The sequence below is a fragment of the Pantherophis guttatus genome, chromosome 12 (assembly GCF_059756535.1).
Source record: "Pantherophis guttatus breed Tessera chromosome 12, ASM5975653v1, whole genome shotgun sequence".
NCBI lineage: Eukaryota > Metazoa > Chordata > Lepidosauria > Squamata > Colubridae > Pantherophis > Pantherophis guttatus.
This window is the reverse complement of record NC_142074.1, coordinates 13023525-13048818: the sequence shown is the minus strand read 5'-3', so window position 1 is coordinate 13048818 and position 25294 is coordinate 13023525. Positions and strand designations below refer to the sequence as shown.

The 25294-nt window shown below is 44.1% G+C and overlaps 1 protein-coding gene across 6 annotated transcripts in view; it reads right to left on the bottom strand.

Moving 5' to 3' along the window:
* Positions 1-2559: 2559 nt before the first annotated feature.
* ZNF185 (zinc finger protein 185 with LIM domain) overlaps positions 2560-25294 on the bottom strand; it is a 66049-nt gene continuing 43314 nt past the window's right edge. For 2 of the 6 annotated variants that reach the window (XM_087877416.1, XM_087877417.1), the window contains 11 exons: positions 24492-24572; positions 23214-23315; positions 21765-21848; positions 18139-18297; positions 14848-14943; positions 10679-10768; positions 10469-10537; positions 9735-9815; positions 9525-9627; positions 8291-8389; positions 2560-6326 (listed from right to left, as the gene is read on the bottom strand). In XM_087877416.1, the coding sequence (XP_087733542.1) occupies positions 8291-8389; positions 9525-9627; positions 9735-9815; positions 10469-10537; positions 10679-10768; positions 14848-14943; positions 18139-18297; positions 21765-21848; positions 23214-23315; positions 24492-24572 (964 nt within the window). In that variant the 3' untranslated portion in view covers positions 2560-6326. The remainder of the gene's footprint in view (positions 6327-8290; positions 8390-9524; positions 9628-9734; positions 9816-10468; positions 10538-10678; positions 10769-14847; positions 14944-18138; positions 18298-21764; positions 21849-23213; positions 23316-24491; positions 24573-25294) is intronic. The other 4 variants (XM_060692100.2, XM_087877419.1, XM_087877418.1 and 1 more) reach the window with 3 other exon arrangements.

The window sequence follows — 25294 nt, the reverse complement described above, 5'->3', positions numbered from 1 at the left end:
GCCATGGCCCAGTTCAGCTCTGCCAGCATGCGCGCACACCTCCCGCCGGCCAGCTGGTCATTGGGTCTCTGCTGTGCATGCACGGGGGGGGCTTGCACCCATGCATGGGGGGCACGTGGGAGATGCACGCACATTACATTTTGGGGGTTCACACGCATTTTGGGCACTCAGGCCGGAAAAGGTTAGCCATCTCTGCTCTATACTAATTCAGATAAGTGTCTGTCTAGTCCAGGGATGTCAAACTCAAGGCTCCGGGGACGGATCCAGCCAGCGGGTACTTAAATCTGGCCCGTGGGATCGCTCTGGAAACAGCGAAGGACTGGCTCATGGTGCCTCTGCCATGAAAAAGGAGCTCCATTGTCGCCTGCAGGAGGCTGTCGCAGCCGAAAACAGAAAATGGGTCCCCCAGCCCCGCCTGGGCCATCACAGGTGCCCCTGACACGAATGACGTTGAGCTAACCATGGCCACCCCCGCCATGCCCACCTGGCCCCCGAGGTCAAACACAACCCTGATGCGGGCCTCAATGAAATCGAGTTTGACATCCCTGGTTTAGTCTCTTCTTAAAAACCTCCATGATGGAGTGCCCATGATTTCTGAATGTAAGCAGTTCCGCTGGTTAATTGTCCTCACTATTAGGACGTTTCTCCTTAATTCCAGGTTGCTTCTCTCTTTGATTAGGGTCCAACCCTTGTTTCTTGTCCTGCCCTCCGGTGCTTTGGAGAATAATGAATGAGGGGAAGGAAAGTGCATTTTGTAAATGTACTCTGCGGGTAGTAAAAAGTTATTAAAAATTAAAATGCATTTCCAGAGGCTAGCAAGGAGAGACTTGGAACCTGTGGCCTTTTGGATAAATTATAACTTTTAGCAGCCCCAATAGAGGTGTCTCTAGTAAGGGATGCTGGAAGTCGTGGTTCAGTGACATTGGGATGGGGTGCAAACCCCTCCAAATAATGAGCCTTGGTGGGCAGCAGACTAAAGTGCTGTTAAGCAACACCAGCTGCCTGCAATTACTGCAAGTTCAAATCTCACCAGGCTCAAGGTTGACTCAGCCTTCCATCCTTTCGAGGTAGGTAAAATGAGGACCCGGATTGTGGGGGCAATAAACTGACTTTTGTATAAAAAAGAACACCGCTTGGGGGGGGGCGAAAGCCCTAGTAAGCAGGTATATACAAAAGTATGAAGGCTATTGCTTAACGCATTGTAAGCCTCCCTGAGTCTCCGGAGAAGGGCGGCATATAAATCGAACCAATAAGTAAGTAAGTAAGTAAGTAAGTAAGTAAGTAAGTAAGTAAATAAATAAATAAATAAATAAATAAATAAATAAATAAATAAATCTGCATGAAGCTATGAACTCAGTCACCTGTTTGAGATGGAAGGCTACAGAAATTGAATGAATGAATGAATGAATGAATGAATGAATGATGGTTCTTGTTATGACCCATCAAGAACACCACCAGCAAATATTTGGAAGAGAAATCGTGTTGGAAGGTAACATTTTCCCCCTGTGTTTCTCACTCAACAACTGTGGATAAGTTTAAAAAAAAAAAATCTTCAATTTAAATATTTTGGAATGCTGAGAGAATAAAAATCAAATCAACTTTCTCCAGGCTCCATTAAGTGTTCTAATTCTAATTAAAGCCTCTTCAGCAGATATGTATGCAGTCTGCGAACATCCAAATCTTTCTGGGAACCCATGGTCTTATTTCAAGCCTTACTCAACTCGGTGTGCTGAATATTCCAAGAACTGCCAACTTCATGGATTCCCAGGCTATATATAGCATGCCTGGAGAGGGCCACTGGGAATTGTGCCTTTGTTACACGCAACAGTGCAAAAAACTAACCTTAAGTCTTTGGCCAGACTGTCTCTTGTCACCTGATTGAAGAGTGGTTTATAGCATCTCAGCGGTGCCCAGATGATACCCACGCAATGTTTCCCAGGCTTCTTTGGCTCCTTAAGATGCCAACCTTAAGTGGCCTTCCGAGTGCACTTCAAGGTGTTGGTTCTTACCTTTAAAGTGCTCCATGGCTTAGGATCTGAGTACTTACGAGACCACCTGCTGCAACCGATAACCTCCCACCAACCAATACGCTCTCACAGAGTAGGCCTACTCATAGTCCCATCATTAAAACAATGTCGTCTAGTAGTTCCAAGGGAGAGAGCCTTCTCTGTGGGGGCACCTACTCTTTGGAACAAAATACCCCCCTGGATTTTTATACGAATAATCCCAGATCTTCGCACTTTCCGATGTGCCCTGAAGACCTTTCAGTTTCAACAAGCAGGGCTAGCATAAACATCTAAATTCTATGCCAAGGTCTTAGCAGATACACCAAGTTGACTCAATTTATTATTTACTGTTTATTAAAAAAAAATATTATATGTATATGAAATCTTAATCTGTTCACCGCCCTGAGTCCTTCGGGAGAAGGGCGGTATAGAAATTCAATAAATAAATAAATAAACAAACAAACAAACAAACAAACAAACAAACAAACAAACCAACCAACCAATATTGCATTGGGAAATACATCACACCATTCAATGAAGAACGCCAATCAACTTTCCGCACAGAATATTTTATTAGAACCGAACGTGGCAATTTAGAATTTGCTTCAGAAGAAAAAAAAAAAACACAGAAAGGCAGAGAAGAACAGCACAGCAACAAAAAATAAAATTTTGTAATGACCTCGCGGTGCCTGTCTAAAGTTTTCCAGGATACAAGTCCTCAAGGAAATAGAAGGACGGTTCAGTTCCGTCTAAAATATCACATGCTGCTTAGGTAAACTCTATGCGCTGCTTGCGAAAACTCCACCTTTGGACAATTACCTTAACAAGAAATCAGCAGAGAAGATAAATATTTACTTTTTTAAAAAAAACAGACCTCACCCGATTTGGGATTTTCTTTTTCTTTCTTATGTTCTTAACTGAGAGGCCTTTCCAAAATGTTAAGACTACTGTTCCCATAATTCTCAGCCAGCTAAGCCCTATGGAGGATTATGGAAGTAGGGGTCCAACATATCTGGAGGATGATACGATGGGTTGGGCAGGGCAATAGCTTCACAACCAAGGACTAATACTTGTGAAGGTAGGAATTGTTCATTAAGTTAGATTTAACGTAGCTAAATAGGACCTTCCCGGAGGCCATCGAAATATCGTCCCCAGCTTTGAGACTTTGAGGTCAAAGTTTCTTGTCTTGGTTGATTTTCTCCATCCACAAAAATATCAATGTGCCCTTTTAGATGGAACATTTTGTACGAGTGAAATCTTCCTATCTCAGTATTATGGGGGTGAGGTCCAGTTTATGTCATTTTTCACCTCTTAACTACTTTTTTTTTCCACCATCGTTCTTAGCAAAGGAAACCACTTAAGGAGGGAAAGAGGAAAAAAGCATATCCGGTTTGGCTCAGCGTCCTGCCTCTAACTCTCCGTTGGGAACCAAGCGAGAGAAAATTGTGACATAGCTGCAGTTAGCAAGCTGCCAACATCTGTTGGCATTGTTGGCGTTCTGGAATCAAGCAGTTGGGAAGGTGAATTCTGATACCCGTTTTTTTTTTAACCTTTCTTGACCTTTCAAGAAAAGAATTAAGCACCTTTCCCAACACCTATTGCGCCTGTCGAATGCAGAAGTCCTTCCCTTGGCAGCGTTCAAGAGAAAATGGCTTTGGAGGTGTTCAACATCTCCTTCTCAATATTCCATAAACAAAATATAAGGAATCTTGTGCAGCAATAGTGTTGGGTTATTGGAGACGTTATAACATTCTCCCTCTTTAGATTATAATGTGCTTTGCTTCGTTTATTTCCAAAATACGCAAAGCTAATTCTGCCGTAGATTGAGCCTCTGCTCCCCACACGGAGTAGCATCCACAGTCTTTTTCCATGTAATTTGCAATTTCCATGTAATTTCCATGTTTTAACCAGGGGTGAAATCTAGCAGGCTCTTAACAGGTTCTGGAGAACCGGTAGCGGAAATTTTGAGTAGTTCGGAGAACCGGCAAATACCACCTCTGGCTGGCCCCAGAATGGGGTGGGAATGGAGATTTTACAATATCCTTCCCCCAGGAGGGGAGAGAATGGAGATTTTGCAGTAACCTTCCCCTGGAGTGGGGTGGGAATGGAGATTTTGCAATATCCTTCCCCTGCCACACCCACCAGAACCGGTAGGGAAAAATTTTGGATTTCACCCCTGGTTTTAACTCAGGAGAATTTAACTCTCCTTGTCTTGTATTCTTGTATGCGTATCCATGATGTACAATGACAATAAAGGCTTTGAACTTTGAGAAGCCTATTTCCCATTGTTTTGCACTGGTATCTGTGAAACAGGCGACGATCCAAGTTAAAATTGATATAGTACGTAGAAAACAGAGACTGAAAGTGAGGCTTCTTATCTTTCTGCTTCCTGTTTGTTAAAACTTCCAATATACTCATCATAGAAAAATGATATATTTCCTCTTTTCTATATCTATATATTCCAGATTTTTTTTGTTAATATACAAAAATATATTAAGCTACTAGCTAGCTGAAAGCTTCAGTATAATTCTCTTCACTTGAGTCTGAAGAGAATAGGTGTAAAGGAATTAAAACTCAAAGAATATTGCAAAAAGTATGTTATCTCACATATAGGCTTATTATCCCTGTAGAGAGATGATACAAATAGCTAAGAAATTAACCGTAACTGATTTCCCAACAATGAAGAATGTATAATCTCAAACAGAATCAATGATATTTATAAAGTAATTATTCCCCAGAGAGACAATTATGATAGGAGAGGAAAAATACAGCAGCGGTAGACAGAAGACGCTGCCTAATACCGAATAGGACAATTGGACCATTTAATTCAAATGTTTTCCAAACTTCGGAAACTTTAAATTGTGAGGACTTCAACTCCCAGAATTCCATGTTAGATGGGGAATTCTGGGGGGCGGGGGTTGAAATCCGCACATCTTAAAATTTTTGCCATGTTTGAAAAACATTTGAGTTAACTCGGGGGTCTGCAACCTTATTTGGACCCGTTTCCCACAGAAAAGAAAACACCGGGAGCCACAAAATTTGGGTGGGCGTGGCCAACTCGATGTCATTCACTTCCACCAATCACATGACCCCCCCCCACTAGCCACGCCTACCCAGCCGATCATTAGGGCAGAGAACCAGTTGTTAAAAAACACCGGGAACCACAAAATCCTTTTGACATATCTCTCTCTCCCCTCCCTCTCTCCCTCCCTCTCTCCCCCTTCCTCTCTCTCTGTATCTCTCTGTCTCTCTCTCTCCCCCTCTCTCTCTGTATCTCTCTGTCTCTTTCCTGGCCGCTTCTCCATTTCCTGCCATCGCCCTTACCTTCTCAGTTCAGGAGAGGAATGACTGGGAGGGGAGGGCGAGGGGCGGGGCCAACCAATGGTGGGATCACCTGACAGGGAGCCACAGCAGAGGGCCCAAAGAGCCACATGCGGCTCCGGAGCCGCAGGTTGCTGACTCCTGAGTTAACTCAATAATTTCTTCTCTGGGTAAAACAAGGATATACAAAATAATGACTCCCCTGGCGTTTTGGATTCCAAATCCCATCAGCCTCAGCCCATGGTTAAAAAAAAAAAAAAACCTGCAGAAGACATAACCTCAATGCCTGATGCGTGGTCCCAGGGATGCCCGAAGGCAAACTTAGAGGTGCGCAAAACATTGAAATTCTTACTTCAAACAATTCTAAGATTGTTCCAAGCTCAAAAACCTCCCGAAATGGCTGGAAAAACAACCCCGGTGTTTTGTGCCTGATGCCTTGGATACCTTTGGAATCAAAACATTTTGCACATCCATTTTCAAACCCTTTGCATTCAAGGCACCTGTTTTGGAACTGACCGTTTCCTAGCTGTGGCTAAAGACTTCCCAGGGATAAATGGAATATGAAGTGCTCCTGATAAAAATGATTGAACCTCCCTCCTTCTTTTTTTTTTTTTTTTAAAAAAAACATGATCCTGCTTCCTCTCCTTCCTGATATAAAGCCTTCTTTTATCGGTTGCTGGCCAAGTTGAACGAAGCCACGGGCCATCATGGAAGGAAGGACAAAAGAACTTCTGGACGAGCAACGAAGACTGAGGAGGAGTCCTCAAATGCAGACAGTTGAAACTCAGGCAGCAATACATCCTCTTCCTGATGTAGGCATCCTCAAGGAATTAACTTCATCATTGTTGAATGTAAACTACTTGGCCTGCCTGAAGATGAGGAAGGAGGAAGACGGCTGGGGAAAGAGGATGCTTGCTGGATCAAAGAGTCCTCAGGAGAACCGAGGCAGACAGATAAAGGCAGGCGTCTCTTCGGTCAGACTTGTCCAATCCATGGAATCTAAGGAGAAAATTGGACAGGGAACACGTCAGCTAGGCCACAGGTAGATTCTAAAATTTTTTACTACCTGTTCTGTGGGCGTGGCTTATTTTGTGGGTGTGGCTTGGTGGGGGGTAATGTGGCTGGGTGGGCATGGTCAACTTTTTTTTTTAAACTTTTAAAAGCATTTTTTCTACAACCTTAAGAGGTTGCAGGAAAAAAAATGCTTTTAAAAGCCTCTGACGATCAGGCAACTCAGCTGGGATCGCCAGAGGCTTTTAAAGGCATTTTTTCCCCCCTACAACCTCTTTGGCCGAAGAGGTTGCAGAAAAAAATGCTTTTAAAAGCCTCTGACGATCCCAGCTGAGCCGCATGATCATCAGAGGCTTTTTTTTTTTTTTTACTTTTAAAAGCATTTTTTCAGCCGAAGAGGTTGTAGAAAAAATGCTTTTAAAAGTAAAAAAAAAAAAAAGCCTCGGATGAGGAGGGCAGGGTAAGCGAGCGGGCCGGGGACCGGTTCGGGGGCGTGGCCAGCCAATGTTATTAGCAGTTCTCCGAACTACTACAAATTTTTACTACCAGTTCTTGCAAACTGGTGTGAACCGGGAGCAACCCACCACTGAGCTAGACTGACAAGCAACAGGTAGAAGCTTGCTCAAGAGAGATCCGACCTAGAAATAAGGACAACTTTTCTGACTGCGCGAATCTTTAATCAATGGAGTAGCCTGCCTCCTGGAATTGTAGATGCTCCATCTTGGGAGGTTTCAAAAATAAACTAGACAACCATTTGACTTGGATGGCATAAGTCTTCTGCCTTGAGCAAGGGGTTGGACTAGAACACCAGTCACCAATTGGTGGTCCACGGCCGTGAGATAATTTTGGTGGTCCACAGAAAAATTATTGGCATTTTTTATATTGCACTAAATTATTATTATTATTATTAGTTAGGCTTCTATACCGCTTCATAGTGCTTTACAGCCCTCTCTAAGCAGTTTACAAAGTTAGCATATAGCATATTGCATATTAGCATATTGCATTAGCATTAGCATATTGACCCCAACAATCTGGGTCCTCATTTTACTCACCTTGAGCCGGTGAGATTTGATCTGCTGATCTGCTGAACTAGCAGTCAGCTGAAGTAGCTGCAGTACTGCACTCTAACCACTGCGCCACCTCGGCTCTTTGAGGTCAGGAGTCCTCAAACTACAGCCCCTGGGCCGGACACATGCAATGAATGTTTGTGTTGCAGCAGAGAGTCTCCCCTTCGGGGTCTTTTTGTGCGGGTCGGAGGGGGGAAGAAATCCCGACTTGGGGTCTGCTTCAGCCTCCTGGTGCGGGGCTTTGGGCGAAGGCTGGAGGGAAGTGCCGCTGGTGGCCAAGAGCCAGAGGGCTTCATTCCAGTGGGACAGCATCATGGCCTGGAACTGGCTGACCATCTCAGCCCGCTGAGCCTCTAGGCGCCAGTACCTGGCCATGCACTCCCGCAAGTCTTCCCTCTGCTTGGAAAGCCTATGCTCCTAGTCCTCAGTGAGGTGCTTCTGCTGAGCCTCCTTCTCGGTCAGATCCAATTTGAACTGAGCTGTTTTGCCAACTCTTTCTCATGGTGGCTGCTTAGCTCCAGGAACTGCTTCCTGTTGGGGGCCCTAAGGTGCCCAGGCAGGCAGGCAAGGAGTGGCTGGGAGGGGAGGGGTGAGTAGAGGCTGGTGAGGCGCCCCTTGACATGAGTGACATCGAGTTGGCCATGCCCACCCAGTCACATGACCACCTAGCCACGCCCACCCAGCTGGTCATTAGGCAGATCATATTAGTGGTCTGCAGGATTTAAAATTATGAATTTAGTGGTCCCTGAGGTCCGAAAGGTTGGTGACCCCTGGACTAGAAGACCTCCAAAGTCCCTTCTGGCCCTATGATTCTGTGTTCTAGGCAGGATCCTCTACCAATATCCCCACATCTCCAGATCTCTAACCCTTGCAGAATATGCTCACCTAAAAGAGCTTCTCATAGCACTTATCACAGTGGACAATATCCCGATGAATGAAGATTTGATCCAAAAAATCTCCCATTGGCTTGTGGCAGATTCCGCACTGCGAGAGGAAAAAGCAAGATAAGTGCTCTCTACTTAGCTGTGGACATGTCTTTTGTATGCCTATATAAAATGTATACTGCTCTCAGCAAAGCAACTAACAAATAACCAGGGGCTCCGTCCGTAATGTATTTGCCATGTGACTGAATCAGATCATGCATGAATTCACAGGCTAAAGCTTAGGAGGGTCAGACAGAACGTGTGAGACTTGGTGATGAGGACATCCCATTATGTAGCTAAGGAGTAAAGGTTTCCATCTACTTTCTCCTCCCGAGTTATTTATTGGTATCCTGTCTTTATTACTTTTATCAAGAACTCAACTCAATTCCAACATGCCTTCCTCCTCTTATTTTCCCCATGTTGTGGCCCGCCAGTGGCCAGCGGAGCTGGTGGCAGACTCAGACAGTGAGGAGGTTGGGGAGGAACCTGGGCCAGTCCTGGAGTCTGAGGAAGGCTCTGATGAGGGCTCTGCATCGGAGGCAGAGAGGGGGCCAGGGCCGTTATGACAGGTATCAGCTGCCTTCGGAGTCGGACATCAGTGGGGCAGAAAAACAGCTGGAACCTGTTCCCAGTGTGCGCATGTGCAGAACTGCCAGGAGAAGGGAACAGCTAAAGAACAAGGGTCGACTCAGGAGTAAAGCCACAGGTGGACAGTGAATGTCCCCTCCCATAGGGAATAAAGAGTGAAAGAAGAGGGGAGTTTGCAAGAGACAATTAGTTTGCTTAATTGGTTCAGGACTCCTTGCCAAGTTTTGAAGATATCGGCCTGGCAGCTCTCCAAGCCAGATAAGGTCTGTGACTGTAAATTCTCCCTTGAAAGACTTTGCTGAATGTGAATGAGAGGAATTCACAGTAACTTAATAAAAAGGAGGTTTTGTCGGGACAAGGAGTCTGCTTCATGCTCTTGGGAAGTCTAGCTCAGAACACCTCACAGCAACAACCCTGTGAGGTGAGATGGGTTGAGAGAGAGAGAGAGAGAGAGTGATTGGCCTAAAGTAACCCAGTAGGCTTCCATGGTTAAGGTGGGACTTGAACTCACGGTCTCTTGCTTTCTAGCCTGGTGCCTTAACCACTATACCAAACTGGCGCCCCCTTCATAGCTCCATGAATACCACATTTATCAGGCGCATCCTTACTTTGAAGCAGTATTCATGGCAGCTGATGTTGAGGTTCTCAATAGATATCTTGGCACAGTTGCGGATTACTCGGCCACAGTAAGTGCAAATATCTTCCAGAGACCTAGGAGAAGGAAGACAGTGGTCAACATGCTTCTAACTTCATACTGCTTTGGAAGGGATCCCATATCAAACCACAAACAGGAGCAACATGCCAAAGGTTGGCTTTACCTTTTGGGAGATGTGTTATTCACGTAGCTGGTACTGCTGTAGCTTGGATTCTCCAGTTCAGACAAGTCAACCAGGCTGCGACTGGGGAAGGAAAGAGTGAAGACTCTTATCAGTGTTACACCACAAGATTTTTTTTTAAAAAAATTACTGACTAAATTCAGGAGATATTGTTGGGTTGTTGTTGTTTTTAAATGTTCCTGAAACAGCGCTTTCTCACGATTAGTGAGGAAGCCAAACATTAAAAGCCACGTAGTGTTTAATAGAATGCTGCATTATTCCGTGATGTCTTTCTGGAAAAGAAATTTCATCCGAAAGCAAAATTTTTTAAAAAAAATGCCGGACAAAGAGAAAACATTTAATGAAAGATGAAAAAGCTCTACTCTATTCCATTCTATTCCACTCCGTTCCACTCCAATTCACTCCACTCCACTCCACTCTCACTCCTTTCCATCACTGATGATATTACCTAGTTAGGTAATGAAACCTCTGAAGAAAACCACCAAGCTCAGAGAGCACCAAGGACCCCCACAGAGGGACCACTGGCATGCATGGTATTTAGATGCTGAAGAAGACACGAGTGAACAAAAAGTACTAATGTGACGATAATTGGAGAAAATAATAAGAGAACCCACAGCTAAGTACAAGCCCAATAAAAACAAATTCTTCTGATTGATGGGGGATTTTTCGGCATTGCAAAAAGAATTGCTGGCTTGCCTTCCCTTTGGCTTCCTCACCTGTTGTAACGCGGAGAAGAGGACAATTCCATGCTTTTGATGGATTCTTTCACAAAGAGGAGGCCTTTGCTACAGGGGGACAAAAGAGATACACATTTCAGAGGAAGCATTGCTTAATAGCGAATGTGACATCTGATATGTTGAAAAGCTAGAAGAAACAGTTCCCACCCACCCCCCAAAAAATCCCTGTCTTTCTTCAATATACCCTACCCTGACGCAGAGGGATCTGAATCATAGTTAGAAAAATTCTTCTGTTCAAAGGAAGCAGGGAGATCTTTTGCCTCGGAATCAGTAAAATTCCTGCAAGAGAAAGAAATTTTGAACACTATAATACTTAGATTAGATTAACAGAGTTGGAAGGGACCTTACAGGTCATCTAGTCCAACCCCCTTCACCCCTTCTGACAAATGGCAGTCCAATCTCTTCTTGAAAGTCTCAAGTGATGAAGCTCCCACAACTTCCGATGTTATCATGTTATCATAAATATCAGTGGTGAAATTCAATTTTTTTTTACTACCGGTTCTGTGGGCGTGGCTTGGTGGTCATGGCTTGGTGGGCGTAGCAGGGGAAGAATACTGCAAAATCTCCATTCCCTCCCCACTCCAGGGGAAGGATACTGTAAAATCCCCATTCCGTCCCCACTCCTGGGGGAAAGATACTGCAAAATCTCCATTCCGTCCCCACTCCTGGGGGAAGGATACTGCAAAATCTCCATTCCCACCCCACTCCACAGGAAGGATACTGCAAAATCTCCATTCCCTCCCCACTCCTGGGGAAAAGATACTGCAAAATCTCCATTTCCACCCCACTCCACGGGAAGGATACTGCAAAATCTCCATTCTGTCCCCACTCCTGGGGGAAAGATACTGCAAAATCTCCATTTCCACCCCACTCCACGGGAAGGATACTGCAAAATCTCCATTCTGTCCCCACTCCTGGGGGAAAGATACTGCAAAATCTCCGTTCCCTCCCCACTCCAGGGGAAGAATACTGCAAAATCTCCATTCCCTCCCCACTCCAGGGGAAAGTTACTGTAAAATCTCCATTCCCTTCTGATCAGCTGCGACTCCGGAGGCAGAGAATAGATGGGGGTGGGGCCAGTTAGAGGTGGTATTTTCCAGTTCTCCGAACTACTCAAAATTTCCGCTACCGGTTCTCCAGAACCTGTCAGAACCTGCTCGATTCCACCCCTGTTAAATATCATGTTTATAGATCAGATACTCAAACTTGGTTTCTAGGCAAGATCATCTCACTTCATCCTCTCCTTGCAAAAAAAGTCAACAACGTAAGAGCCTTGATAGTACAGTGGTTTAGTGCACCCTGTTATTAACCCAGCTGCCTGCAATTTCTGCTGGTTCGAATCTTACCAGGCTCAAGGTTGACTCAGCCTTCCATCCTTTCTAAGGTAGGTGAAATGAGGACCCAGTTTGTGGGGGCAATAAGCTGACTTTGTATAAATATACAAAAGAATGAAGGCTATTGCTTAACGCATTGTAAGCCGCCCTGAGTCTCCGGAGAAGGGCGGCATATAAATCAAATTAAAAAAAACAACAACGTGCAAGCAATGCATCTACTCATTCAGAGAAATTCTACAGGTTCTGAGATAAGGCTCTTTTCACCCCCTGTAGGATGAATGACTCCCCCACAAAATCTTTAGGAAAGGCAGTCTATACTAAAAGCACCTAAGGAATAAATGACTCTGATGCCACCTGCAGGATGATTTGAGATATTGTAAAAACAGTAGACCAGAAGATTAATAATCTGCGGCTTTAATCAGAATAGAGCTGGAAGGGATCTTGGAGATCTTCTAGACTGCTCAAGCAGGAGACCCCATACAATTTGAGACAAGTGGTTGTCCAGTCTCTTCTTAAAACCCTCCAATGATGAAGCACCCACAACTTCTAATTATCCTCACTGTTGGGAAGTTTCCCCTTAACTCCAGGTTGCCTCTCTCCTTGAATAGTTTCCATCCATTTTTTTTTGTCTTGCCTTCTGGTGCTTTGGAAAATAACTTTATCCCCCCTCTTCATTGTGGCAGCACCTCAAATACTGGACCCATGTCACCCCTAGTCAGAGGTGGGTTTCAGCAGGTTCTGACCAGTTCTGGAGAACCGGTAGTGGAAATTTTGAGTAGTTTGGAGAATGGTAAATACCACCTCTGACTGGCTCTGCCCCCATCTATTCTCTGCCTCCCGAGTCCCAGTGGCAAGTTTCCGAAAGATGCCCTAATTAATTCATGAGCCATGATCCAAACTTCAAAGGAAATATATTCATTTATTAGGGGCACCATTTCGGCAATATTATGCAGTTAGGACTAATCCCACGTAGATTTACGTTCCCCTATGATCCTGTCTCTCCCCCTCCTCTCTGGCCATGTCATAAATCACATTCTCCAATTAACCACTTCGGCTGGCTGTGAAACCTAACACCCTCCTTCTGATTGCGGTCAGAAAGAATGTATGGAATTCACTTCAGTTCTCCCTCCCTCCTGCTCATGGCAACTTGAAAGCTTTGCAAGTTGACACCCAGCTGATCGGGAGGGAATGGGGATTTTGCAGTAACCTTCCCCTGGAGTGGAGAGGGAATGGAGATTTTACAGTATCTTTCCCCTGGAGTGGGGAGGGAATGGAGATTTTATAGTAACCTTCCCCTGCAGTGGGGAGGGAATGGGGATTCTGCAGTATCCTTCCCCTGCCATGCCCACCAAGCCACACCCACAGAATCGGTAGTAAAAAAATCTGAAACCCACCACTGACCCTCCTAGTCCTTTTTTCCTCCAGACTCCTTAGACTGCCCTACCGCGTAGGATAATTGCACAGATAAATGGGTACGGATTTAGATGGTCGGATTCCGAAAGATCTCCTGTATGGAGAATTAGTGCAGGGAAAGCGCCTCAGAGGGAGACCACAGCTGCGATATAAGGATATCTGCAAGAGGGACCTAAAGGCCCTGGGAATGGACATTAACAACTGGGAAACCTTGACCTCCGATCGTTCAGCTTGGAGGCTAAAGACGCAGCCTGGCCTTCTCCAGGGGTGGGTTCTAAATTTTTTTACTACCGGTTCTGTGGGCGTGGCTTATTTTGTGGATGTGGCTTGGAGGTCATGTGACTAGGTGGGCGTGGCTAGCTGGTCAGAGTCATTTCTGGAAGGTCCTCGCACTTACAACCCGACTCATTTGTTTGCTTTTAACACTGATCAGCTGTAGGACTGCTCTTTGAAGCCCCGCGGCAAGAGTTTAAACAGTTTTTTCCCTCTAGTCATCAGCTGGGACTCGGGAGGCAGCAATTGATTGGGGGTGGGACCAAATAAAAGGTAAGAATAACGTGGGTGGGTGGGTGGGGTGGGAGGTGGGGGAGAACCGGTTCGGTGATGTCATATCGTCACCGCTACCGGCTCAGCCGAACCGGACCGAACCGGGAGGAACCCACCACTGGCCTTCTCCAATTTGGCAGGCCGAGGCAAAGAGGCAGTCCCGGAACCAGCGAAATCTGGGGTCTGGGCAGGGGACAGAATGTATCTGCCCTCAGTGTGGAAGGGATTGCCACTCTCGAATTGGCCTTTTTAGTCACACCAGATGCTGCTTTAGGACCTCTTTCCAGAGCACGATACCATAGTCTCTTGAGACTGAAGGATGCCAATGAAATGGGTACCTTAAATTTAGGAGAAATTTTACTTTTTTGGGGGGGGGATGCCTAGGGTTGCCAGGTGTCCACTATTTGAGCGGACAGTCCACTTTTTTCACATTATGTTCACTATTTCTTTTCACAAAATAGTGGACATTTTTTTTTTATTCAAAAGCTTTATGATGAAATGGTACGTAATCTAAAGCTGTACAGCCTAAGAGAATAAGGATAGGAGAATCGCGTTTTTTTCATAAGTTAGAATGAGACAAAGATCGAATATCCATTGAACTCGATTCTCCGAAAAAATTAATGATGAGATTAAAATAAAAATATATTATAAAATTATGTACAGTTCACATTTTTAAAATGTATTGTAGCTTGTGTCGACTGACCTAAAATGGCGTGTTAAAATATTTGTAAGAAAATATATAATTTAATTGTAATTTTTTTTTTTTTTTTACTACTTAACCCACCCACCCACCCCGCTTGTCCGCTATATTTTGGAAGCAGACCTGGTAACCCTAGGAATGCCTTCAAATTAGTCTTGATTCCTGGCAACTGCCTGGACAGGTCCCTGCAGTTTTCTTGGGAAGATTTCAGAAGCAATTTACCATTGTTTTTTTCCTAGGGCTGTGAGAGAATGACTGGCCCAAGGTCACCCAGTTGGTTTGATGCCCTGATTCTTTTTTTTTTTAAAAAGATTCTAATAATTCACGTATTAGTTAACAATAGGGTATTCATTCTTAATCTTTACCTTCCGGTCTCTGTGTCACAGATGTTCTTATAAAAAGGCACTCTATGGCTTTTTGGCATGCTGGTCCCAGCATCTCTGAAGGGGTAGTAAGACACACTAGGAAGAAATGTAGATATGTATTAATTCAAGTCTTAACAAAAACAAAAAGAAAAAACAGCACAACAACAAATGAAATGATGTAATGAACATACAAGAAAGACAATTCTGAATAATAAGATCCAGACATTTATTCTCAATATCACTCAGCTCAGTCGAATTACAAAATAAGAGAATAACAGAGTTGGAAGGGATTTTGGAGAACCCTCTGTTCTACCATTTCAGACAAAGTAATGTCTTAATATGGGACACGGTGGCTCAGCGGCTAAGACACTGAGCTTGTCAATCGGAAGGTGGGCAGTTCAGTGGTTCAAATCCCTAGTACTGTGTAATGGGGTGAGCTCCCGTGACTCGTCCCAGCTTCTGCAAACCTAGCAGTTCGAAAGCATGTAAAAAATGCAAGTCGAAAAATAGGGACCACCTTTGGTGGGAAGGTAACAGCGTTCCATGCGCTTTTGATGTTGAGTCATGCCGGCCACATGACAATGGAGACGTCTTCGGACAGCGCTGTCTGTCCGGCTTTGAAACAGAGATGAGCACCGCCCCCTTGAGTCGGGAACAACTAGCACATATGTGTGAGGGGAACCTTTACCTTTTTAATGTCCTAAACTTACTAAAACTTTGCTTTTTTTATGATGCATGTCCTAGTTTTTTTTTTCCTATTCAGAACTCTCTCTTGGCAAAACCAGCCCCCCCCCCATCCCACCCCCAAGGGCTAGACTGTTTCATGTGGGGGGAAAATGCAAGCCATTCTGCTACCCTTCACTGAAGGTGTGAGTTTACCAAAGATCAACCTTCTAATTGTTAGGAAAATCTTCAAGAAAACACTGGTATTCAGCCGGTTCGAACCAATTTGGGCGAACCGGTAGTGGCCCACTTGCCCACTCGCCCTGGTGCAATCCCGTCCCATATCGCTGTGTTTTTGACGCTGCACACATGTGTGGATAGCATGTGTGAGCGAATTGCCACATTTTTGACATCACATGAATGCACGGACGGCGCACATGCAAGAGAAACAAGCATGCACACGCACGCGTTCACCTTTCCGGTGCTTTCCTAACCGGTTGCTACAGTATGTGAAGCCCACCTCTCTTTATATGATAGTTAAAACTTTTGTGATTTGTCATTTACTAAAATACAATGACACTAGACTGTTTCTGGATCGGCTTCTGGACATTTAGATTACACACCTTAAAACTATGCGTGGTTTTCATTCATTATTCTTCATAATCTACAATTTGGCTATCTTAGCCTTTGATAAATATCAGAGGAGTTGGAACACGCAAAAGCTTAACCATTTTGCTTCAAAATTTTATTATCTTTGTTGTGCTGATCACCGTAATGGTGGTTGGAAACCCCTTTCTTCCTTTCCTTGTTCCCTCCTGGATTTCTGTTCTTTGCCTTCTCTGATCCTTTGTCTTGGGCGGTGGTGAAATCCAATTTTTTTTTACTACTGGTTCTGTGGGCGTGGCTTGGTGGGCGTGCTGTGGCTTGGTGGGCGGCGCTTGGTGGGCATGGCAGGAGAAGGATACTGCAAAATCTCCATTTCCATCCCACTCCAGGGGGAGGATACTGCAAAATCCCCATTCCCTCCTCACTCCTGGGGGAAGAATATTGCAAAATCTCCATTCTCACCCCACTCTGGGGCCAGCCAGAGGTGGTATTTGCCGGTTCTCCGAACTACTCAAAATTTCTGCTACCAGTTCTCCGAACTACTCAAAATTTCTGCTAGCGGGTCTCCGAACTATTCAAAATTTCTACTACCAGTTCTCCAAATTATTCAAAATTTCTGGTACCAGTTCTCCAAACTACTCAAAATTTCTGCTACCGGTTCTCCGAACTACTCAAAATTTCTGCTATCGGTTCGCCGAACTACTCAAAATGTCCGCTACCGGTTCTCCGAACTACTCAAAATTTCTGCTACCGGTTCGCCGAACTACTCAAAATGTCCGCTACCGGTTCTCCGAACTGCTCAAAATTTCCGCTACCGGTTCTCCAGAACCTGTCAGAACCTGCTGGAACCTGGTCTTGGGGTATTTTTGTATTTTGTAATGTTTATGTTTGTTTTAAACATTTTTAACAATCGAAAACCACCTAGAGTCCCTGCATGTTAGGCAGCATACTATTACTACTACTAATGATACTATTAAATAGGTGGTACCAATAGTAATAGGCACCTTGGGTGCAATCCCAAAACAACTGGAGCACCACTTGAACACCATCAGCATTGACAAATTCAGTCCTCAGTCAATTGCACTAGTTGCCTTTACTTGGAACAGCTTACATCCTGCAACAATACCTTGAACACCATCAAACAACCACATCTGCCTATCCCAGGTCCTTGGAAAGGACTCGAGAAGTAGACAGAAATGCCAAATCCAGGCTGAACATCTGGCTGACTGTGCAATGAACCATAATAATGATGATGCCTTCCCCAGATTTGGCACTCAGCATTTCAACAATGTTGCTCTGACTGGATGTCCAAATTAATAATAATAATAATAATAATAATAATAATTTTATTTCTATACCGCCCTTCTCCCGAAGGACTCAGGGCGGTGTACAGCCTATTTAAAAACACAAAAAACACGACAACAATTTAAAATTTAAAATCATTAAATAATTAGGCTCCAATTAAAATCCCAGAAATTTAAAATACCCCAATTTAAAACGTTATGTTAGTAACCCTGCCTGGCGGAACAACAGGGTCTTCAGAGCGCAGCGAAACACCCGGAGGTCGGAAATCTTTCGTATTTCGGGGGGCAGTTCATTCCACAGGGCTGGAGCTCCCACAGAGAAGGCCCTCCCCCTGGGTGTCGCCAGCCGACATAACTTGGCTGATGGCACCCGGAGGAGACCCTCTCTGTGGGAGCGGACTGGTCGGTGGGAGGCTATTGGTGGCAGAAGTCGGTCCCGAAGGTACCCGGGTCCTATTAGAGAAAGCTGTCAAATTCTAGAACGCTAGAATTTATAATTCTAGAGTGGCTTTTGATCAGATTTTTCCTATGATGGAAATCAGAAACTCAAATATACGTGTCTGTCTATGCATGCATGCATTTCCACAACATACAGTATATGTTGCTTTGTTTCATTAGGGCAGAGAACCAGTTGTTGAATTATTTGAATCCCACCATTGCATCGGGCCATCTTCTCATCCCTACAAATGGCCCGCTTCATTTGATCTCCGGTGATTACCTTCTGCTGTGGAATGGTTGGTTGTACAAGTGGGATGCTATTCCGTTGTTGAATCCGAACATTCTGCGGTTGTAAAGTTGATTGTTCCTGTTTGTTCCATTCCTAGACTCGGAAGATCTGATAAAATGGCCAGCTTGGCGATCCGGATGTGAAAAAATCCTGAGACCAATGTCCAACACAGGGAGGATTGTAAATTGGGTTTTCTGTGATTGGTCTAACATGCTAAAAGTAGGTCAGTCCCTCCCAAGATATCCTGTCTCTCTCTCTCTCTCAGAGGACAGTTGGTTAGAAAGTTTCTTTCCGGTTTATGAATTACCAGTTTAGGTAATTCATAAACATGGAAGATTTCTGGGAATAAGCATCTGGGAATAAGTGGCATCCTCCAGATGTAAAGAGGGTGAGTAGAAAGGAAAACCCACCACATCTGCCTGGGGTTCGAAGAAGCCATTTTCAAATAGTTTGCAAAATGACAAACTATTAACAATGCTAACAAGGATGGAAAAGGCGACCAAGATTCCAATCCTAACCATATCTACTTGGGAGTTAGTTATTAGAAGTCAAAGGCTCTAGCATCCAAGTAATATGCTCAGAATTCCGATGAAGAAGAATATATTAAAGGAAAGAGAACATGAAAACACCCTAGAGAAGAAAAACAAACTCTAGAAATGACTCCAGAAAATCATTGATAGGAATGTAAGTAGGCCATTTCATGAGTTACTTCTCATGAAATGTGTTCACTATAAAATAATTCTTCAAATATCAACTCAAAAATATTTGGCTGTTTGAAAAAAAACTCGAGAGGAAGAAGATAAAAGCTACAGCATGGTTGCTGAGGAACCTAGAACCCCAAAAATCCATTGGGAAGAACTTGGAGGTGGGGGCAGAAAATAAGAAATGAAGAGGAGAGATGGATAAACAATGCATAATAAATATCATACATTCAGTCTTAAAAACATGCCTTATCATACTTCTTTGTAACATAGCTCAATTGACAAGTGAAAATGAGGTTAGTTTTTCGACCAAAAAGAAAGAAGGACACAATTAAAATTATTCTAACGAGGAGATGCTTATGATCAACTGGCAAAGAGAATGCTCTTTGGGCATCTCCTGTTCAGGATAAACCATGATCTATAATCATCAAGATAACAAAGTTCTCTAAAGTATAATTAATTTCAGGTTCTAAAGGGATTGGACACCATGATGAAACAAAAATGTAACTCAATGCAAGAGAAGAAAAAACATTCTTGATGCTGTACAACAGCCAAATTGCTTAGAACAATTCACTGACTACCAAGAACATAAAAGTGAATATGCCGGAAAAAGGATGCATCAATTGACAAAAAGGCATTGTAGAATAACTTCCTATTATCTCTTAGTGAAACTTTACAAGGTATGTGAATACCCTTCTAATAGTAAACCTGGTTTTGTGCGTCACTCTCAGAAGGGCGTGGATATTTTTAATTCTAACATTTGGCATCCTCTATCCATGAATAATTTCAGATTTTGGTATAATCTAGGCATTCCCTTTAAGAAAAGAAAAAGATGACTTAATCTGAAATACTAAAACTTAAATATATTGAGACTCCAAGACTTTTTTTTAATACAGAGATGTTATTGAGTTGAAGAATCTTACAGTTTGCAAAAGTTATACAAGTAGGAAACAAGGTTTGATCCAGAAACCTCTCCTTGCAGATCTAAAATCTAAACTAGAAGAAGAAGAGAAGAAAAGAGAGGAGGAAGATGAGAACTAAGAATAGGGAAACCCCCCCCCAAACTAAAACTGAAGGATAGAGAAATAGTGTGCTGAGCCATCCAGTGCTTTTAAGCTAGACCATCAAGGAACTGAACCTGAAATCACCAAGCAAAATGGCAAGCACATTCCTGATAATAAGGAAGCTATCTCTCCATTTCTTTTACTTAAGATCATAGCTGTCCATTCCTAACGGCAATGACACCAAATGATAAAACATGCCTTGTGGCATCCCAACATGTGTTTTGTCACTTGCTACCCCCATCCCAAAGCAGAGACATCACCCTGCCAACAAATGTGCGAATAGTCAAGGCGATGGTTTTCCCAGTTGCAATGTCTGGCTGTGAAAGTTGGACCATAAGGAAGGCTGAGCGCCAAAGAATGGAGGCCTTTGAACTATGGTGCTGGAGAAGACTTCTGCGAGTCCCTTGGACTGCAAGGCGATCAAACCGGTCAGTCCTAGAGGAGATCATCCCTGACTGCTCTTTAGAAGGCCAGATCCTGAAGATGAAACTCAAATACTTTGGCCACCTAATGAGAAGGAAGGGCTCACTGGAGAAGAGCCTAATGCTGGGAAGGATTGAGGGCAAAAGAAGAAGGGGACGACAGAGAACAAGGTGGCTGGATGGAGTCACTGAAGCAGTTGGCGTAAGCTTAAATCAGGGGTCAGCAATCTGCGGCTCTGGAACCGCATGTGACTCTTTCATCCCTCTGCTGCAGCTCCCTGTTGCTGGTCAGCTCCACAATTGATAAAGCTTTCGGTTAGGACAGGTAGTGGAAAAAGGATGCTGTGCTAGGAGGAGACTATGGTGGGGGAACCGGACTTCCGGTCAGCTCCAGAATTGAACGGGGGCTTCCAGTTAGGACCTTTGTGGCTCTTTGAGTGTTTAAGGTTGCCAACCCCTGGTTTAAATGTACTCCAGAGGATGGCAGAGGACAGGAAAGCTTGGAGGAACGTTGTCCATGGGGTCGCGATGGGTCGGACACAACTTCTCAACTAACAACAACAAACCCCCACCTCTGTGGGGGTATCTATGCCAAAGACCTACCTAACACTCTATTTGGTGTGAGAGCCCACACAGAATAATCCACCCTCAGCAAAAGCCACAATCTTGTACCAGGCTACAATGTAAACCCACCTAAAGCGAGTGTGCAGCTAAATGTGGCCCAGAACTCTATCTCCAGGTTGACAACTGCACAACCTGTTTTAACCGATTCCAGGCAACTATGGAATCGAGTCAGGTTTGACACAGGTGATTGCTGCAATGAGCTAAGAATCACCGTGGATTAAGAAAAAGAAAAATGTATCCTCACCAGGAAGATGAAATAGGGTTTTAAAATCATGTACAGTCCCAATTCAACATATGCTTTCCAATGTATTAGATTGTTTCCTCTCTCTGTTCAGTATTTTGTGTCCCAGTGACAACACAGTCTGAGACACAGAAATGAAAGCGAGGAACAATCATTAACAGCAGATAATGATCCATCCATACCCTGATATGGTATCTCCTCCCACTTAGGACTGTATGATTGTAACCTTATTGCTGGTAGCCTTACAATTTATATTGACTGTTTCCTAATATGATTTGATTGCTTATTTGTACCCTATGACTATCATTAAGTGTTGTACCTTATGACTCTTGACGAATGTATCTTTTCTTTTATGTACATTGAGAGCATATGCACCAAAGACAAATTCCTTGTGTGTCCAATCACACTTGGCCAATAAAGAATTCTATTCTATTCTTTGAAAGAGATTTCAAAGCCAAATCTGCTTTCCTTGAGTTGAAGGAGGACAGGCAGGAAATGTAAAATAAAGCAGGACAATTGCTCAGTGTCTCACCAAGGTGTCAGCAGCTGAAGGCCAGTTCCTTACCTGTCTGAATCTTCATCTGATCTCTGATCTCTGTACTGGTACTGCGAGGAGGTAATTCTATTCTCTGTAGCAAAGGAACTGTACCTGCCAAGGAAGAAAAGAGAATGTCTATTTACTTCTGCTATCAAAAACCAACCAATCAATCAATCCTACCAAGAGCCTTGGTAGTACAGTGGTCTAAAGCACCCTGTTATTAAGACCAGCTGCCTGCAATTACTGCAGGTTCGAATCTCGCCAGGCTCAAGGTTGACTCAGCCTTCCATCCTTTCTAAGGTAGGTAAATTGAGGACCCAGTTGTGAGGGCAATAAGCTGACTTTGTATAAATATACAAAAGGATGAAGGCTATTGCTTAGCACATTGTAAGCCGCCCTGAGTCTCCGGAGAAGGGCAGCATATAAATCAAATTTAAAAAAAAAAATCAATCAGAATAGAGCTGGAAGGGACCTTGGAGGTCTTCTAATCCAGCCCCCTGCTTAAGCAGGAGACTCTATACTATAACCCTTCCAGTGGTTCTCATTTGAGCAGAAACAGGTATGGCAGATGCATCAAAAGGTCTTCTGTTCCTGCCAAAGAGAGGACAGGAAGTTCTACAGGTAGTCCTTTCTTGATGACGCTCGTTCAGAGGCTGTTCAAACTTACGATGACACGGAATAAGTGGTACTTATGACCAGTCTATGAAACTGGGACTATTGGCATCGCTCCTGTGGTCATATGATTGCAATTGGAGCATTTGGCAACCAGCCTAGATTTCTGAGCACCGCAGAGTCCCACAATCACACGATTTGTGATTTGTGTCAACTGGCTTCCCAGAAGCAAAATCAATGTGGAAGCCAGCAGGAAGTCAGAAGGATCCCACGAGATCATCGCTTAAGAACCCAGTATGATCCTCGCTTAATGATGGCATTAAGATGGTCCCAATTACCATAATTAAGTAAGGACTACTTGTAGTTTAGGGAGGCGGTGGCTCAATGGCTAAGACACTGAGCTTGTCGATCAGAAGGTCAGCAGTTCAGAGGTTCGAATCCCTAGTGCCACATAATGGGGTGAGCTCCTGTTACTTGTTCCAGCTTCTGCCAACCTAGCAGTTCGAAAGCACATAAAAAAATGCAAGTAGAAAAATAGGGACCACCTTTGGTGGGAAGGTAACAGCGCTCCGTGCGCCTTCGGCATTGAGTCATGCCGGCCACATGACCATGGAGACGTCTTCGGACAGCGCTGGCTCTTCGGCTTTGAAACAGAGATGAGCACCGCCCCCTAGAGTCAGGAACGACTAGCACATATGTGCAGAGGAACCTTTACCTTTACTTGTAGTTTGCAGCAAAAAAATGATCACATTGTACCTCATTTCAACCAGCAGGAATCCTTTGCCCCAAACTTTACATGTTGTACACAACATTTTGCTATTCTCAAGTCAGTTTTTTTTTATTTTTACTGAATCCAAAATTCACCTGGAAATCTCCACATCCGATTCCTCCTTCTTGGGACTACTTAGAAGTTCACACTGGATTCCAGTGGTACTCAGACTATTTTCTCCAGGTTGTAGCTCAGACCTGAAAAAATAAAATAAAATCCCCCCACATAGAAGAGAATATTTGTAGCTCAGGGTTGAACTGCGGAGTCCTTGATGCTCACCTAGCTAATCAGACTAGCACTGATGATGTTACCTAGTTTGGTAATGAAAGGCCTGCAAGAAAACAACCAAACTTTGAGAGCACCAAGGACTTCACAAAAATAAGAATATTGGCAAATCTGTTCCTCTTAAACTTTGCTGCATAGTGTTCCCAGGCCTTTTTCCTGCAACCTCCAATTTTATTGGAGATTTTTTTATTCTTTTTCATTTGTGCTTTATAAATGCTTTTAACATTAAATGGCCACAAAAAGTCACACATTATTATTATTTTCTTTTTTTTACCTTGCAGCCTTCTGTGATTCATTCAGGCACAGTGGTGGGTTTCAAATTGTCTTACTACCGGCTCTGTGGGCATGGCTTGGTGGGTGTGGCTTGGTGGGCGTGGCAGGGGAAGGATACTATAAAATCTCCATTCCCACCCCACTCCAGGGGAAGGATACTGTAAAATCCCCATTTCCTCCCGATCAGCTGGGACTCGGGAGGCAGAGCATAGATGGGGGTGGGGCCAGTCAGAATTTTTACTACCGGTTCTCCGAACTACTCAAAATTTCTGTTACTGGTTCTCCAGAACTGGTCAGAACCTGCTGAAATCCACCTCTGGACAGGCATATTTTCATCAAGGTGTTACAGGTAGCCTTTGACTTGCAACCATGCGTTTAGTGATTGGTTGAAGTTACAACGGCACTGAAAACAGTGACTTATGACCAGTTTTCACACTTACAACCGCTGTAGTATCTTCACAGTCACATGATCAAAATTTGCTTGGCAACTGGCATGTATTTATGACAGTTTCACTCTCGTGACGTCATGCAACCACCATTCGTAACCTTCCAATACGGTTTCTGACAAAAACGATGTGGGAAGCCAGATTCGCTGAATGACTGCATGTTTCGCTTAAGAACTGCAAGTGATTTGCTTAACAACCGTGGCAAAAAGGTGGTAACATGGGGCAAGCCTCTCTTTACAACGGCCTTGCTTAACAGTGGAAATTTTGGGCTCAATTGTGGTCGTTAAATCGAGGACTTGCAATACAAATCTTTTTTGTAGCATTCTAGTGCCAGGGTCCTCGGATATTTTCCCCCTTTCTTCTCCGTACCTTTTTGAGTCAAAACCCTCGTTGTTGTCCAGGTGAGGGGATGTCCTGTACCCCATTCCTGGGGATACGTCAGTGTTTTCCCTGGTGAAAAAGGAAGACAAAAAGAGATTGTTCAGTACAGATGAAGAATTGGACGTGTCAGTAAAGAAAACCTGAATTTGGTAGCTTTTCTCTTTCCTCCTCATCCCTTTTTCCTCTCTCTCTCTCTCTCTCTCCCTCTCTCTCCCTCTCTCTCTCCATTTCTCTTTCTCTTTCTGTCTGTCTCTCTCCCTGCCTCTCTCTGCCTCTCTCTCTCTCTGTGTGTGTGTGTCTCTGTCTCTGTCTCTCTCTCTTTCTGTCTCTCTGTCTGCCTCTCTCTCTCTCTGTCTCTCTGTGTGTCTGTCTCTCTCTCTTTCTGTCTCTGTCTGCCTCTCTCTCTCTCTCTGTCTCTCTCTCTTTCTGTCTCTCTGTCTCTCTGTGTGTGTGTCTCTCTGTGTCACTCTCTGTCTCTCTCTCTCTCTTTCTGTCTCTCTGTCTCTCTGTGTCTCTCTGTGTGTCACTCTGTCTCTCTCTCTCTCTCTGTCTCTCTCTCTCTCTCTCTCTCTCCATTTCTCTTTCTCTTTCTGTCTGTCTCTCTCCCTGCCTCTCTCTGCCTCTCTCTGTCTCTGTGTGTGTGTGTCTCTGTCTCTGTCTCTCTCTCTTTCTGTCTCTCTGTCTGCCTCTCTCTCTCTGTGTCTCTGTGTGTCTGTCTCTCTCTCTTTCTGTCTCTGTCTGCCTCTCTCTCTCTCTGTCTCTCTCTCTTTCTGTCTCTCTGTCTCTGTGTG